Source organism: Simochromis diagramma, unplaced genomic scaffold, assembly GCF_900408965.1.
Source record: "Simochromis diagramma unplaced genomic scaffold, fSimDia1.1 OVJJ01000131.1, whole genome shotgun sequence".
Taxonomy (NCBI): Eukaryota; Metazoa; Chordata; class Actinopteri; order Cichliformes; family Cichlidae; genus Simochromis; species Simochromis diagramma.
Window position 1 is genome coordinate 11,502,483 of NW_024387200.1, and position 10,866 is coordinate 11,513,348.

The 10,866-nt window shown below is 40.2% G+C and overlaps 1 protein-coding gene across 2 annotated transcripts; it reads right to left on the minus strand.

The window, feature by feature from the left end:
- Positions 1 to 825: 825 nt before the first annotated feature.
- LOC120745566 lies at positions 826 to 10,515 on the minus strand. Of its 2 annotated transcripts, XM_040050554.1 has the most exons (19): positions 10,347 to 10,509; positions 10,204 to 10,262; positions 10,067 to 10,127; positions 9,349 to 9,509; positions 9,195 to 9,259; positions 8,994 to 9,087; positions 8,026 to 8,289; positions 7,520 to 7,810; positions 7,136 to 7,387; positions 6,480 to 6,794; positions 6,280 to 6,401; positions 5,487 to 5,700; positions 5,237 to 5,389; positions 4,907 to 5,097; positions 4,153 to 4,304; positions 2,821 to 3,078; positions 2,303 to 2,456; positions 1,448 to 1,577; positions 826 to 1,204 (listed from the first exon to the last, which is right to left on the minus strand). In XM_040050554.1, coding segments are annotated over exons 1-19 (3,063 nt in total). In that variant the 5' UTR covers positions 10,349 to 10,509; the 3' UTR covers positions 826 to 1,079. The 2 variants fall into 2 exon arrangements, with proteins under 2 accessions (XP_039906488.1, XP_039906489.1); XM_040050555.1 differs by lacking the exons at positions 826 to 1,204; positions 1,448 to 1,577 and having other exon boundaries at positions 2,309 to 2,465; positions 2,825 to 3,078; positions 10,347 to 10,515.
- Positions 10,516 to 10,866: the final 351 nt, after the last annotated feature.

Consider the following 10,866-nt stretch of genomic DNA (forward strand, 5'->3'; position numbering starts at 1 on the left):
GATTTTTTTTTTCTTTCAAACATTTGTCTCTTATGGTTCTCAAAATACTTCCACAAGTCCAGTAAGATAACACATTGATGGTATTCATTTAATACAATTTCAACCCATTCTGATAACATATGAACAACAGTAACTGAAACTGGTATATAAAATGCATTTCCTGTCAAAAATGCAGTGTGAATGCTAATAGCTGAATAGTTTGAATTTTTAGAATTGCTAAAATCTTTGGTGAAAAACATGTTTTATGGGCTGAAATACACCAAAACATTCATCTGACAAATTTTTCTAGTTAGACATTATGAAACATGACATGTAAAAGTGAATTTTGCCAAAGTTCTAGTCAAAGTTCTAAGATTGTTTTTTAAGAAAAACAATCAGAACAAAACTACTACATCATGTATAATTTTCTCATGTAAAGTAAGTAAAGTAAAATTTTATTTATATAGCACATTTCTAGATAAAAGATCACAAAGTGCTTTACAAGGTATAGGAACAGATTAAAAAGACAAAGTACAGTCAAAAGTTAACAAAATGCAATTTTAAAAAGATGTGTTTTTAGCTGTTTTTTTTAAAAGTAATCAGTGAATCAGCAGATCTTAAGTTCTGAGGAAGAGAATTCCACAGTCTGGCGGCCACAGTAGCAAAAGCTCGATCACCCCTAGTTTTCAGTCTCGTATACTGAATAACAAGTAGGCCCTGACCACAAGACCTCAGAGACCTACTAGGGGCATAGGGCTGTAAAAGTTCAATGATGTACGCTGGTGCTTGTTCTTGAAGAGCCTTAAATGTCAGAACCAGAATCTTAAAGTGGACTCTGAATTCGACATGTCATGTGTAATTTCCATTGCAAATATTATTCACAGTTAAAGTAAGAGGGGAAGGCAGTAAAAATTCTGGAACGGAGACGTCATCAAGTACACTGTCGTTCCAATTGTAAAATGATCGCGCTGCGTTCCTGGGAAGTCCACACTCGCGTGCAAACTTACTAGCGAGAACAAGTACAAACTACTTGAGAATTGAGAAACAGTCCGAGAGTTTACAGCAGAAAACAACAAGTTACACATACTGTTTCAGACACTTTATTGGAGCCGTAGCTGTTCATAGTAAGTCATGATTGCTTTAGTAGCACTCACTAAGAGCACCATTACTCCCAGAAAGCCTATTGATCCAGCCACAATGGCTATTACAGTCATGTACTCTGCCCCTGGAAAGAGATGGATATAGGTTCATTTCATCAAGTCAAGACATATTAGAAGATCAGTGACAGTCTATATCAGGACTGCCTTTTTTATATGAACCAAGTAGAATTGAAGTTAAAACAAAAAACTAACAGAAATGCATTGATGCATTGTAATCTAAGAATTGTTATGGAAGCAGATGCAGATTCTTTTAGGAGTTCAGTCTTAAATTTGAATGAATGAACTGAATGATCCCTTGACAAGCTTACAGTAAGACGGTGTAGCTGACTTCACTCTTGTGTTGACAATCAAAGGTCCAGCAGACACGACAGCAGCGTGTTTCCCCTCACTCTCCATTTGACTCACGGACCTCTTTGTGTGCTGCTTGCCAGTGCATTTCTGCAACAGAATGAGAGTCAACTTTAGACTCATGCAGAAACACAAAACAAACAAACTTCTGAAATCTGGATAGAATAAGGTAAATAAATTTAACACAAATCTGACTGAACCACAGCAGCATGTTAAATGGTCACCTAAGGGAATTTCATGTACCTGTAGGTTTTTGTAACCAAAAAGCTTTGAGCTCTTGTCTTCAGAGTGTACCGGCACTTTAAAGATTCCAACAGCTGATATCAAATCCAAGTGCAAAGCTGACCACCTCAAAATGGGATTTGGCTGAATCTCACTGTGGCCTTATTTGTCAAAATATCCAAACTAAATGTTCCACAATAAATGTTTTGGAAACTTACAAAAAAAGATATTTTTTCCTCTATTCATAGTAACCAAACTAAAATAAGAGTCCTACTCCAAATAAAAACTGAAGTGGCAAAGTGCATGAAAAACAACCTGTCAAAACTTACAGCCATGACTATATGAATGTCGTTTCAGTATAATGACAGCCAAGCAGGAAACAAAATGCACTGCGACTGACATGCAGTGACACACACACGTGCAGTAGTTGTTGCATGCCAAGACACAATCAGAGTGGGGGCAGAAACAAGACAATGTTCCCACCTGTCCGTCCCTTTTGTCTGAGTAACCTGTAGCCAGACACTTACATCAAATGGATGAACTACATTATTTTACCAAGTGCATCTCAAGCTTGAAACAATTGGCCATTTTACCAGTCGACAGTCTTCATCATGTCCGCATATGCTGGCCAGGCAGTGGAAGTAAAGAGGTAACTTCTTAGGCATGTTGAACATCTGAATGGAAAACCTGCTTCTATGTGCCAGACCGTTCACAGACAGCCAGTGGAAAGTGGGGTCAACAGGACAACTGAAAGGCATACGCAACAAGGAAGAAACATAAGCGTGTGGTTAGATTTAGCAATCCCAACCTTTCAAAATGTATCTTCTGAAAGTCATCAAGTCTGTGGGCACAGAGGAACCAGACTTAACAGAGCAACTGAGAAAGCTTGAGACATACACACGCACACAGTATGATATCTATAACCATACAGTTTTAAAAAAGGTTTATTCTAATAATATATTTAAAAAAAAAAAAAAAAAAAAAAAAAAGGAGGAATAGGTATTTGGTATGTTCAAAGTCTAGCCCATTCATTGCCAGCTGCATGCTCGGCAATGGATCCTAGTTGTCAAACATAAAACGTCAGTTCTCTAGAGAGAGATTTCATGAATACCCATCTTGCAAAAGGACGCCCTGGGTAGGGTCGTGAGGGTCGATGCTCTCAGTCGTCCAGCACGACTTCACCTGCAGGAGCAGGTCTACAGCAAAAGAGCAGTTTGTCTCCAGAGCCACCTGGAAGAACAGTGTGTCCTCGAGTTCCAGGGTTATGGCATCCCTGTAACTGTTTGTGTAAGACTCATCCCTGTACAAGGTCATTTTCAGGCCCAGGTGCCCTGACGAGTTAAACTCCACCAAGGTCATGGAAGTGAGCCTACAAGCAGAGAGTCAGAGAGCTGAATCAGGATCAGAGAGACTTTATTTATCTCCAAGGGGCAATTAAGAAGTCATTTTCTTTCATGTTGCCCTGATTTACAGTACATTATGATAAAAAGAAAGCACACCTGCCTCACTTCACTGAAGTTTGCATGGATTTGTTCATGCACAGCCCGTGAAAGCACTACCACAGCATTCCCAACAGGTTTAGCCTCTTAATTTAAACGTATTCCAGTATTCCTCATCCTACATTAAAGATTACTACCACCCCCCTCACCTTCATTGCAATGAGTTTCTCATCTAAGACCAACAAAACATTTTGGATGCATCAGGGGAACAAATATTCAGACACATCATGATTTTAACTGGAATAACAGACATTTTTTGGTAAAACTTTTGGCTTCATATTTGTCTTTACAATAATTTGGTAAGGAATGTATGGTCAACTCAATGACTGCAAGGTGCTCGGGTCCTGTGGCTACATAACTAGACAAAATCACCAACCTTCCAAAGGGTGTACATTATGGCAAAACATCCAACTTTGGTTTCATCTGTCTAAAGTCTTGCAGTTGGTTCTACGAGTTTTGTAAACAATCCATGCTTCCATATTTTAAAAAAGGCTGAACAAGTCATATCTGCTCAGCCTTTCCCCCCTAACTGTACTGTTCTGAACTTTGAGGCCCGTAGAGTCTGAGATGCAGCTCTTGGGTGTTTTGCCGTTTCTGAACACTGCAGTGTGACCTTGGGACAGATTCTACTCCTGAGAAGATATGCAAACATCTTGAATGCTTTCCATTTGTGATACTGAAGACTTCAAATTGCTCCCACTGATCAAAGATCAGAAGATTATATTGATCTTTGAGAAACAAACTTTGCTGCTGTTGTCTTACATTTTTAATCCCTATGGAAACATTAACAGTGTTTTCACACATTGCTTCTGCATTTTGGCTTAATTTTTGTATATAATGTAGTCTAATATGTTTTGTAGTTTCTGTGAGGTTGCATTTACTTAAACCCCAAACTGGTAATTGTATGAATATTCCTACAAACACTGGGATTTGATGAATCTCACCATTCCATATCCACGCTGACTTGAGCATTGCGGACATAATGTCGTGGGTAAATGCACTTCCACACCACTTTTAGGTCCTGCCTGCTGATCAGCTGCCCTTTGGTCAAAGTGACACTCAGAGTATTCTGGAAGTTGATGTGAGTTTTGTTAACCTAGACAAAACCGACAAACAGAAACAAAACTCAAACCACAAGTATGAGGGGAAGGAGTAAAAAAGAAAAAGAAAGAAAGAAAACTGCACATACAAGTGCAGCAGGTAGATTTTCCATTATTGTAAAACTCAGCTAATTTGACTGCACACAGCTAAACAGATACAGTCAAGTTGGGAAAACAAACCCTAATTTGAGTATACATCATATCACTTGGTGAGCAACAATTTTCAGACTATTGTTAAATAAGATTATAGGACTCAGGATGCTTTATGCAGACTATGATTCATTAATTATCCAGCAAATATCCAGTCATGAAGTAGGCAGTGGCACCCACCACATGCGTTTGCCTTACAAAACAAAGATCACTAGGACTGCACAAAAATACAAAATCTTTCCATCCCTCACCTGTGGCATGACATGCATATCACATAATGCTGTGCAATCAATCCTGTCGAGGGCAAATATTCAGAGGTCACCGATGTCTGCTAGGCTGACAACTTAGGATACTGAGTGAAAACTAACAGAGTGTCTTTTTTAATATTGGTAAGAAATTGTCTGGCAAACAAACCTTTCGGAGCTTCTTGCTGAGCTTAGTTACTCACCTGCTTCTCGGTTCCACATTCAGAGACTTTTCGTGAGGTACGGAAGTAGTACAGTGTCTCACTCTCATTCACAATGCAGCGACCATCATTCAGCTTCACTGCAACTGCTCCTCCCATGCGAGAATGCAGGTAAGGCTTTGCTATTACACCAGCCATCAATTTATCCAGACACCGGCTGAAGAGACCTTTTTCTGTTTGAAATCGAGGGTCAAAAAAACAAAACAAAAAAAAATCAGCAGCTGTACTACTACACAAGCATTTTTTTTTTTAAAGCATGAGCTTTTAAAATAAAATACATAGGTTTAAGAGATTGATGAGAGGTCTCTGTACCTTGGCAGACTGGATGTGAAGCTGGAGCACGCTCAGTCACAGAGCTGACGTCATAGTAACCATGCTGGCATACACAAGAATATGAGCCCAGAGTGTTGATGCACAGAGAATTGTGAGAACATAAAGGCTGTTTGGAAGCACACAGGTCTGGACCTAACAAACAAGCAGGCAAGCAAAGAAAATAAAATTCCACTAAAAGGATGAAGGTTTTAACTGGCAAGGGCTGAGCCAGCTTTTTACCAACACTTACCATCCCAGTAAATGACTCCACCTTTAACAGTGATGTTGGTGGCATTTAGAGAGCCAATGTAATACAGAAGATCTTCAATAGGTACGGGCACATTTTCTTTAGTTTGGGAGGCATCAAAAGCCGTGAAGAAAATCTCAGTTTTGCCTGGCTCATCTGCAGGTTCAAAAGAGTCCAACTTTATCCGAACTGGCTTATCTTTCAATAGCTCCTGCAGCTGGAGGACAATACAAAGTTTCAACTTGGCAAGTCATCATAAATAAAAAAAAAAAACAACAACCTTAAATTCAGTAATCCTCATAAGAAACTAAAAACCTTGATTATAAGCTTTAAAGTTTAAATGGAATAGCAAGCATAGAGAGTGAGGTTACTCATGTATGGCACCTTGCAGTCTGCCAGCTTTTAAATATGAACGTCTCAAACCTGAAAGCTAAAAATTGATATTAAAACATAAAAGCAAAAATTTCTGGCACAACTTCACCTACTTCCAAATATGAGACCGATGGGAGTCTAGTGAGCTAAACAAGGTATTGCTGACCTTTTTTCACTACTCTGAGATCACTGCACTGTGTGGAAACAGAGCTACTATCAGCAGGTAAATCAGCACGCTCAGATCTGTCATCTTAAGGTTTTTCCCTCTCACTATGCACCCTGGCTAACATTAGATGTAGAAGAGTGGGAGATATTTTTAGCCGGGTTTTCACTTTTTATACAGAATTGTATAAAATTAAGACGAGCCGATTACAGATTTTTTTAGTCCATAACTGCTGATATAAATTTTTGATGTTTTGCTCACCCTGTTGTTGAAGATCTCCTCTATTTTATCTTTAGCTTCTGATGTGCCGTTGTTTAGATCCTCAGGCAGTTTCCAGGGTACAACCACTGTGAGACCCGTGTTGTCATAATCCAACTCTAGTTCTAAAGACACCAGGAAATGGGAACAGTGGGTAAAGGTTTACATCAAAGACTATTGAAATAAAGGTATGTCAAACCAACCCATGTCGTGAGCAGGTCCACCAGCCCTCACATGGAGCTCTTTAGATGAATTGGCTGCCATGAAAAACAAATGCGAATGTTCAGACTCCAGCTGGTTGTCACATTCTTCCCACACATTGAGAACATAAGTTTTCCCTTCTTCCAGCCCGAGGAGGCGTAGCTTTGTGACTGACACACGGCTGCTGTCGATGGTGGTGCCGTTCTTCAGGGACAGCTCATATACGAAGCCCACAGCTTGCTGCTGTGGGCTACTAGGGGTCCACACAGCAGCAGAGTCATTAGAGTGGTACGTCAGCTCAGACACACCGTGAGGTCCTGGATTCACATGCAGAAGCAATACAGAGGACACAAAGACAAGTAAATAACATCATACATATGAAGCCCAACATGTTACAAATAGCAGCAGTAAGATAAGTTGACAGTGAAAATAGAGAGAAGCTAATAAAGCAAACATGTCTTTAGCTGACTTACTGAACCATCCTGAGACAGCTGTTTTAAATTCAGTAATGTATGGCAACTACCAGTTTACAATATAATTATACTTATAATTCAATATTTCATTAATCCCATTAACACTAGAAGTAGTTACATTATTAAATGCCAAACACTACCAGTTACACAACTTGGCTGGCCAACGCACACAGGTCATGTTTTACCTGTTTGTGCTGTGACCGTCTTAGCACTCATGAGCACACCATCTCCACAAAGTGCCTCCACCCTGGCCTGGTACTGTTGGCATGGCAGCAGCCCCCTCACAGTGTAGCTGTTCATGAGAGTAGTACCCTGCAGCACACCTTCATGGAACACTCTGAACATGGAGATGGAAGAGGTGTTCCTCACCTCCCAGCTCAGGGTGTAGTTGGTGGGGCCAAACAATGTTTGACGCAAGTCCTCAATGTTGGAATGGACTGAGGGAGAAGCAGAGGGGCTTTCACTGAAGGATAACTAATAGCTTCTCTGCATGAAGTTTTACATTTAAAAATGCTATTCTATAGGGAGATAAGTGAGTGCCAGTACGGTCAAAAATGTGAGTCACATACAAGAGTTTCCGTCATTCAGGACCATCTTGCTGTAGCGGGACTCGATTCCTGCCTGGCAAACAGTCTGTAGGCCAAACTTCACTCTGCTGCAGGGCTGCAGGTCAGACAAGCTGACCTCAAAGTTATCTTTGTGCCAAAACGAGACCTCGTCTGTGATGTGGTTTGTACCGTTGAGGTGGAAGGCAGTGAGAAGGAAGACCGAGTACTTGCTGTTCACAGGGCAGTCCCAGGATAAAGATATGCTGCTGCTGTTCCATGATGTAACCTCAAAGTTCTCTGGAACATCTGGATCTGACGAGAAACAGAACAAGAGCTACAGCAGCAGTTTTAGCATGTGTTGAAAACAACTGATAGCAGTGTCACTTAAAACAAAACAAAAAAAACCCCAAAAAGCTTTGAGGTTAAAAATCATAGTTGGCGCCATCTAGAGGTTGTTATGTGAATTTAAGGCCTTTAACCTTTGCAAATGTACTTTAATTAACTAAACATCACTCATTAGCCCATACCAGTAATAGTAGAGAGGCATGCTAAGGAGAGAGTGTCTGCAATCTCCACACAGGCCATGTAGAGGGTGCAGGGGTCCAGAGCAGAGAAGCGGTAGTGGTTGTGAGTGGTAACATCCAAAGTATGCGTGTTATAGGAGCCTAGTTCAACATGGTACAAAGTCACATTGTGACTATAGAGGACATCTGGTTGATTCCTCTCCCAGGAAACCAGCAACATGGAGGGACTGCGGGACACCAGTTTGCAAGCGAGGCGCATTGTGTGACCTGAGGAGAAAAAAATAGTTTTAAAGAAAACTGCAGCAGTAACGCACACGTTCATCTTAATCATCATAATAGTTTGAATGGTAAACATTTTTACAGCACAACTGGGTGGCTGCAGCTCAGGAGGTAGAGCAGGTCATCTACCATTTGGAAGGTTGGTGGTTTGATCACTGGCTGCTCCAGTCTGTATGCTAAGTATCCTTGGGTACTGAAGCCCAGGTTACCCTCCAATGCATTCGCTGGAGTGCAAATGTTAGATAGAACAGGTGAAAAACACATGTTGTATGAAGAGCTTTGAGTGCTCGAGTAGAGGTGAAAAGCATTTACTTCAATGATATCCACGCTAGGGTAGCCTAGCTACAGGTCACGTGGTCTCCAAACAACTTAAATATCAACTCTAAAAGTTAGATACTGGTTGGATTAAGTTAGCAGCAAACATCAATGCAAGGCAGAAGAGACTAGAACCTTTCCTGAATATTCAACATCAGTAATGGTCACTTACCTTCTTGCTAATAGTTAAATGACAAAATTGGCATCTTTTACCAGTTTATTATAAATACAGGGTATAAACATTAGGAAACAACTAACCATGTATAAATAACACCCTATGGTTTTATGCAATTCTGTTGCTAAGGACTATTTCATAGCTGGTTCAGGTGACTTCCCAGTTTTGCTGTCTAAAGTGCAACTATAGGAACGACACTCACCCAAAGCAAGGAAGAAATTTTCCTCCTGTTGGAAGTATACTGTTCCATTTTCACATGCAAACACTTCAGTGGGACTCAACAACTTGAGGAAATCCTGAGGAACGATCAGATCCCAACAGCAATCAAACTATGCAGTGAGGTGGACTGTGCATGAAATCTAACATAACCACTCATCTGTGTAAAAGTTGCTGTCAAAAGTACCTTAGTGGCATTTGTTGGATGTTGTAGTGGCTGCTTTCGGCCTCTGACTTTAGTAAACTTTATACCTTGGGGTGAGGTAAACACATTTAAAGGAACATTAAACAAGAGGTTGGGGTGTCAAATTAAATTGGGATTAAGAAGGTATGTTGCTTACGTGGGCTTTGTGGAACTGTTAGAGTCCATGCCTGGACAGAGCCACCATATTGGAGGGTTAGCTGGTTTTCAACACCCGGCGACAGAGTCACAGAAGTCACTTTGCCCACCTTTCTGATGGATTTCAATGATGTGCCATTGAGCCATATGTCTCCATTTTTCCTTCAAGAATGGGAAACAGTACACCTCATTTTCTCCCGTATATTACATGATCATTCCATATGACTGATTAATAGCTGCCTGTTTATCATCACCCTTATTCAGACATGGGCAGCATAACATGATCTGGTCACATTTGAAGTTTTAACAAGCATCATTATCATCTAATACAGTAAGTCATCTTGGCTAAGCTCATTAGACCTCTTTGATCAAAACTAAACATAGTATATTTACTCAGTTACTTCAGTTGAGTAGTTCTAATGTAATAGTGGGAAGTTTTGTCATTGGTGTATGAATTCTTGAGGTTGTAGTGACCTTAAAAACATTTGTTACATTAAACTTTAATAAACAAACATTAAGAATTATTTGATCATAATGTATGCAGTTCTGTAAATACAGGTACTTTTAATTAAGGTACCTGACGCATATTTTTCATGTTAAAACCTGTGTACTACCAACTTATTTAAGAAACTAAATACTTATTTCATCCCTTTTACATTTGTCCCGAGGTCTCTGAACAGCACAGGGGGAGATTATGCAAATCTATGAATCACGTTTACCTGTCCAGATCATTCCCTTTGCTCATCCAACACAACGAGAAGGAAATATCGTTGCAGCGTCCTGGAAGAAAGTCGATGAGAATACCTCCAGATGTCACGTTTTATTTTCACCATTTTACCCCAGCAACCAAACTCACCGAGCGATATGACATGAGGCACCAGGATGAAGAAGACGAACGAGTACTGTAAGGAGTTCCTGAAAATATTAGAAGCATATAAATCCGCTGAATTTGAGTGAGATAAGTTTGTATGAACCGGTAGTGATAAGTTATTTCCTTACATGTTCTTTGGAAATCCAGCAAAGGAAAGTAGGTCGCGTTTATTAAAAGAAGGCCGGGGCTTGAATCAGCAGGCTGCTAATAAGTGACAGGTGTGCGCTTTCAGCTCACCTGCTCAGATCCTCGGTGACGGATTACTGACGTAAAAAAGTCTTTTTTATTCGTTAGAAACAGAAAAAACACTCCGCCTAGTATTGCACCAATAGCGATACGTTGTATTATTCTTTATCTGCTAATGCAGAGGGGAAGACCACGAAGGATTACACAACTTGATTGCAAATGTGCAAATGTTTTCATCTCCTGTTCAGCGACATGCCATCGCGCACGCTGGTCGACACTCCGCTATGGTTAGAGATATGATATGTACACGACTGTTTCCAGGATTTTTTATAAATGTCTCAACAGGTGAAGCCAAGTGGGTCATACTTACCGATTCATTAATGTGTAGTGCATCACTTTATATGTTACAGCTGGAGATTATTTTAGTTGCTTATATTCTGCTTTCCAGCTTTATTGTAATAA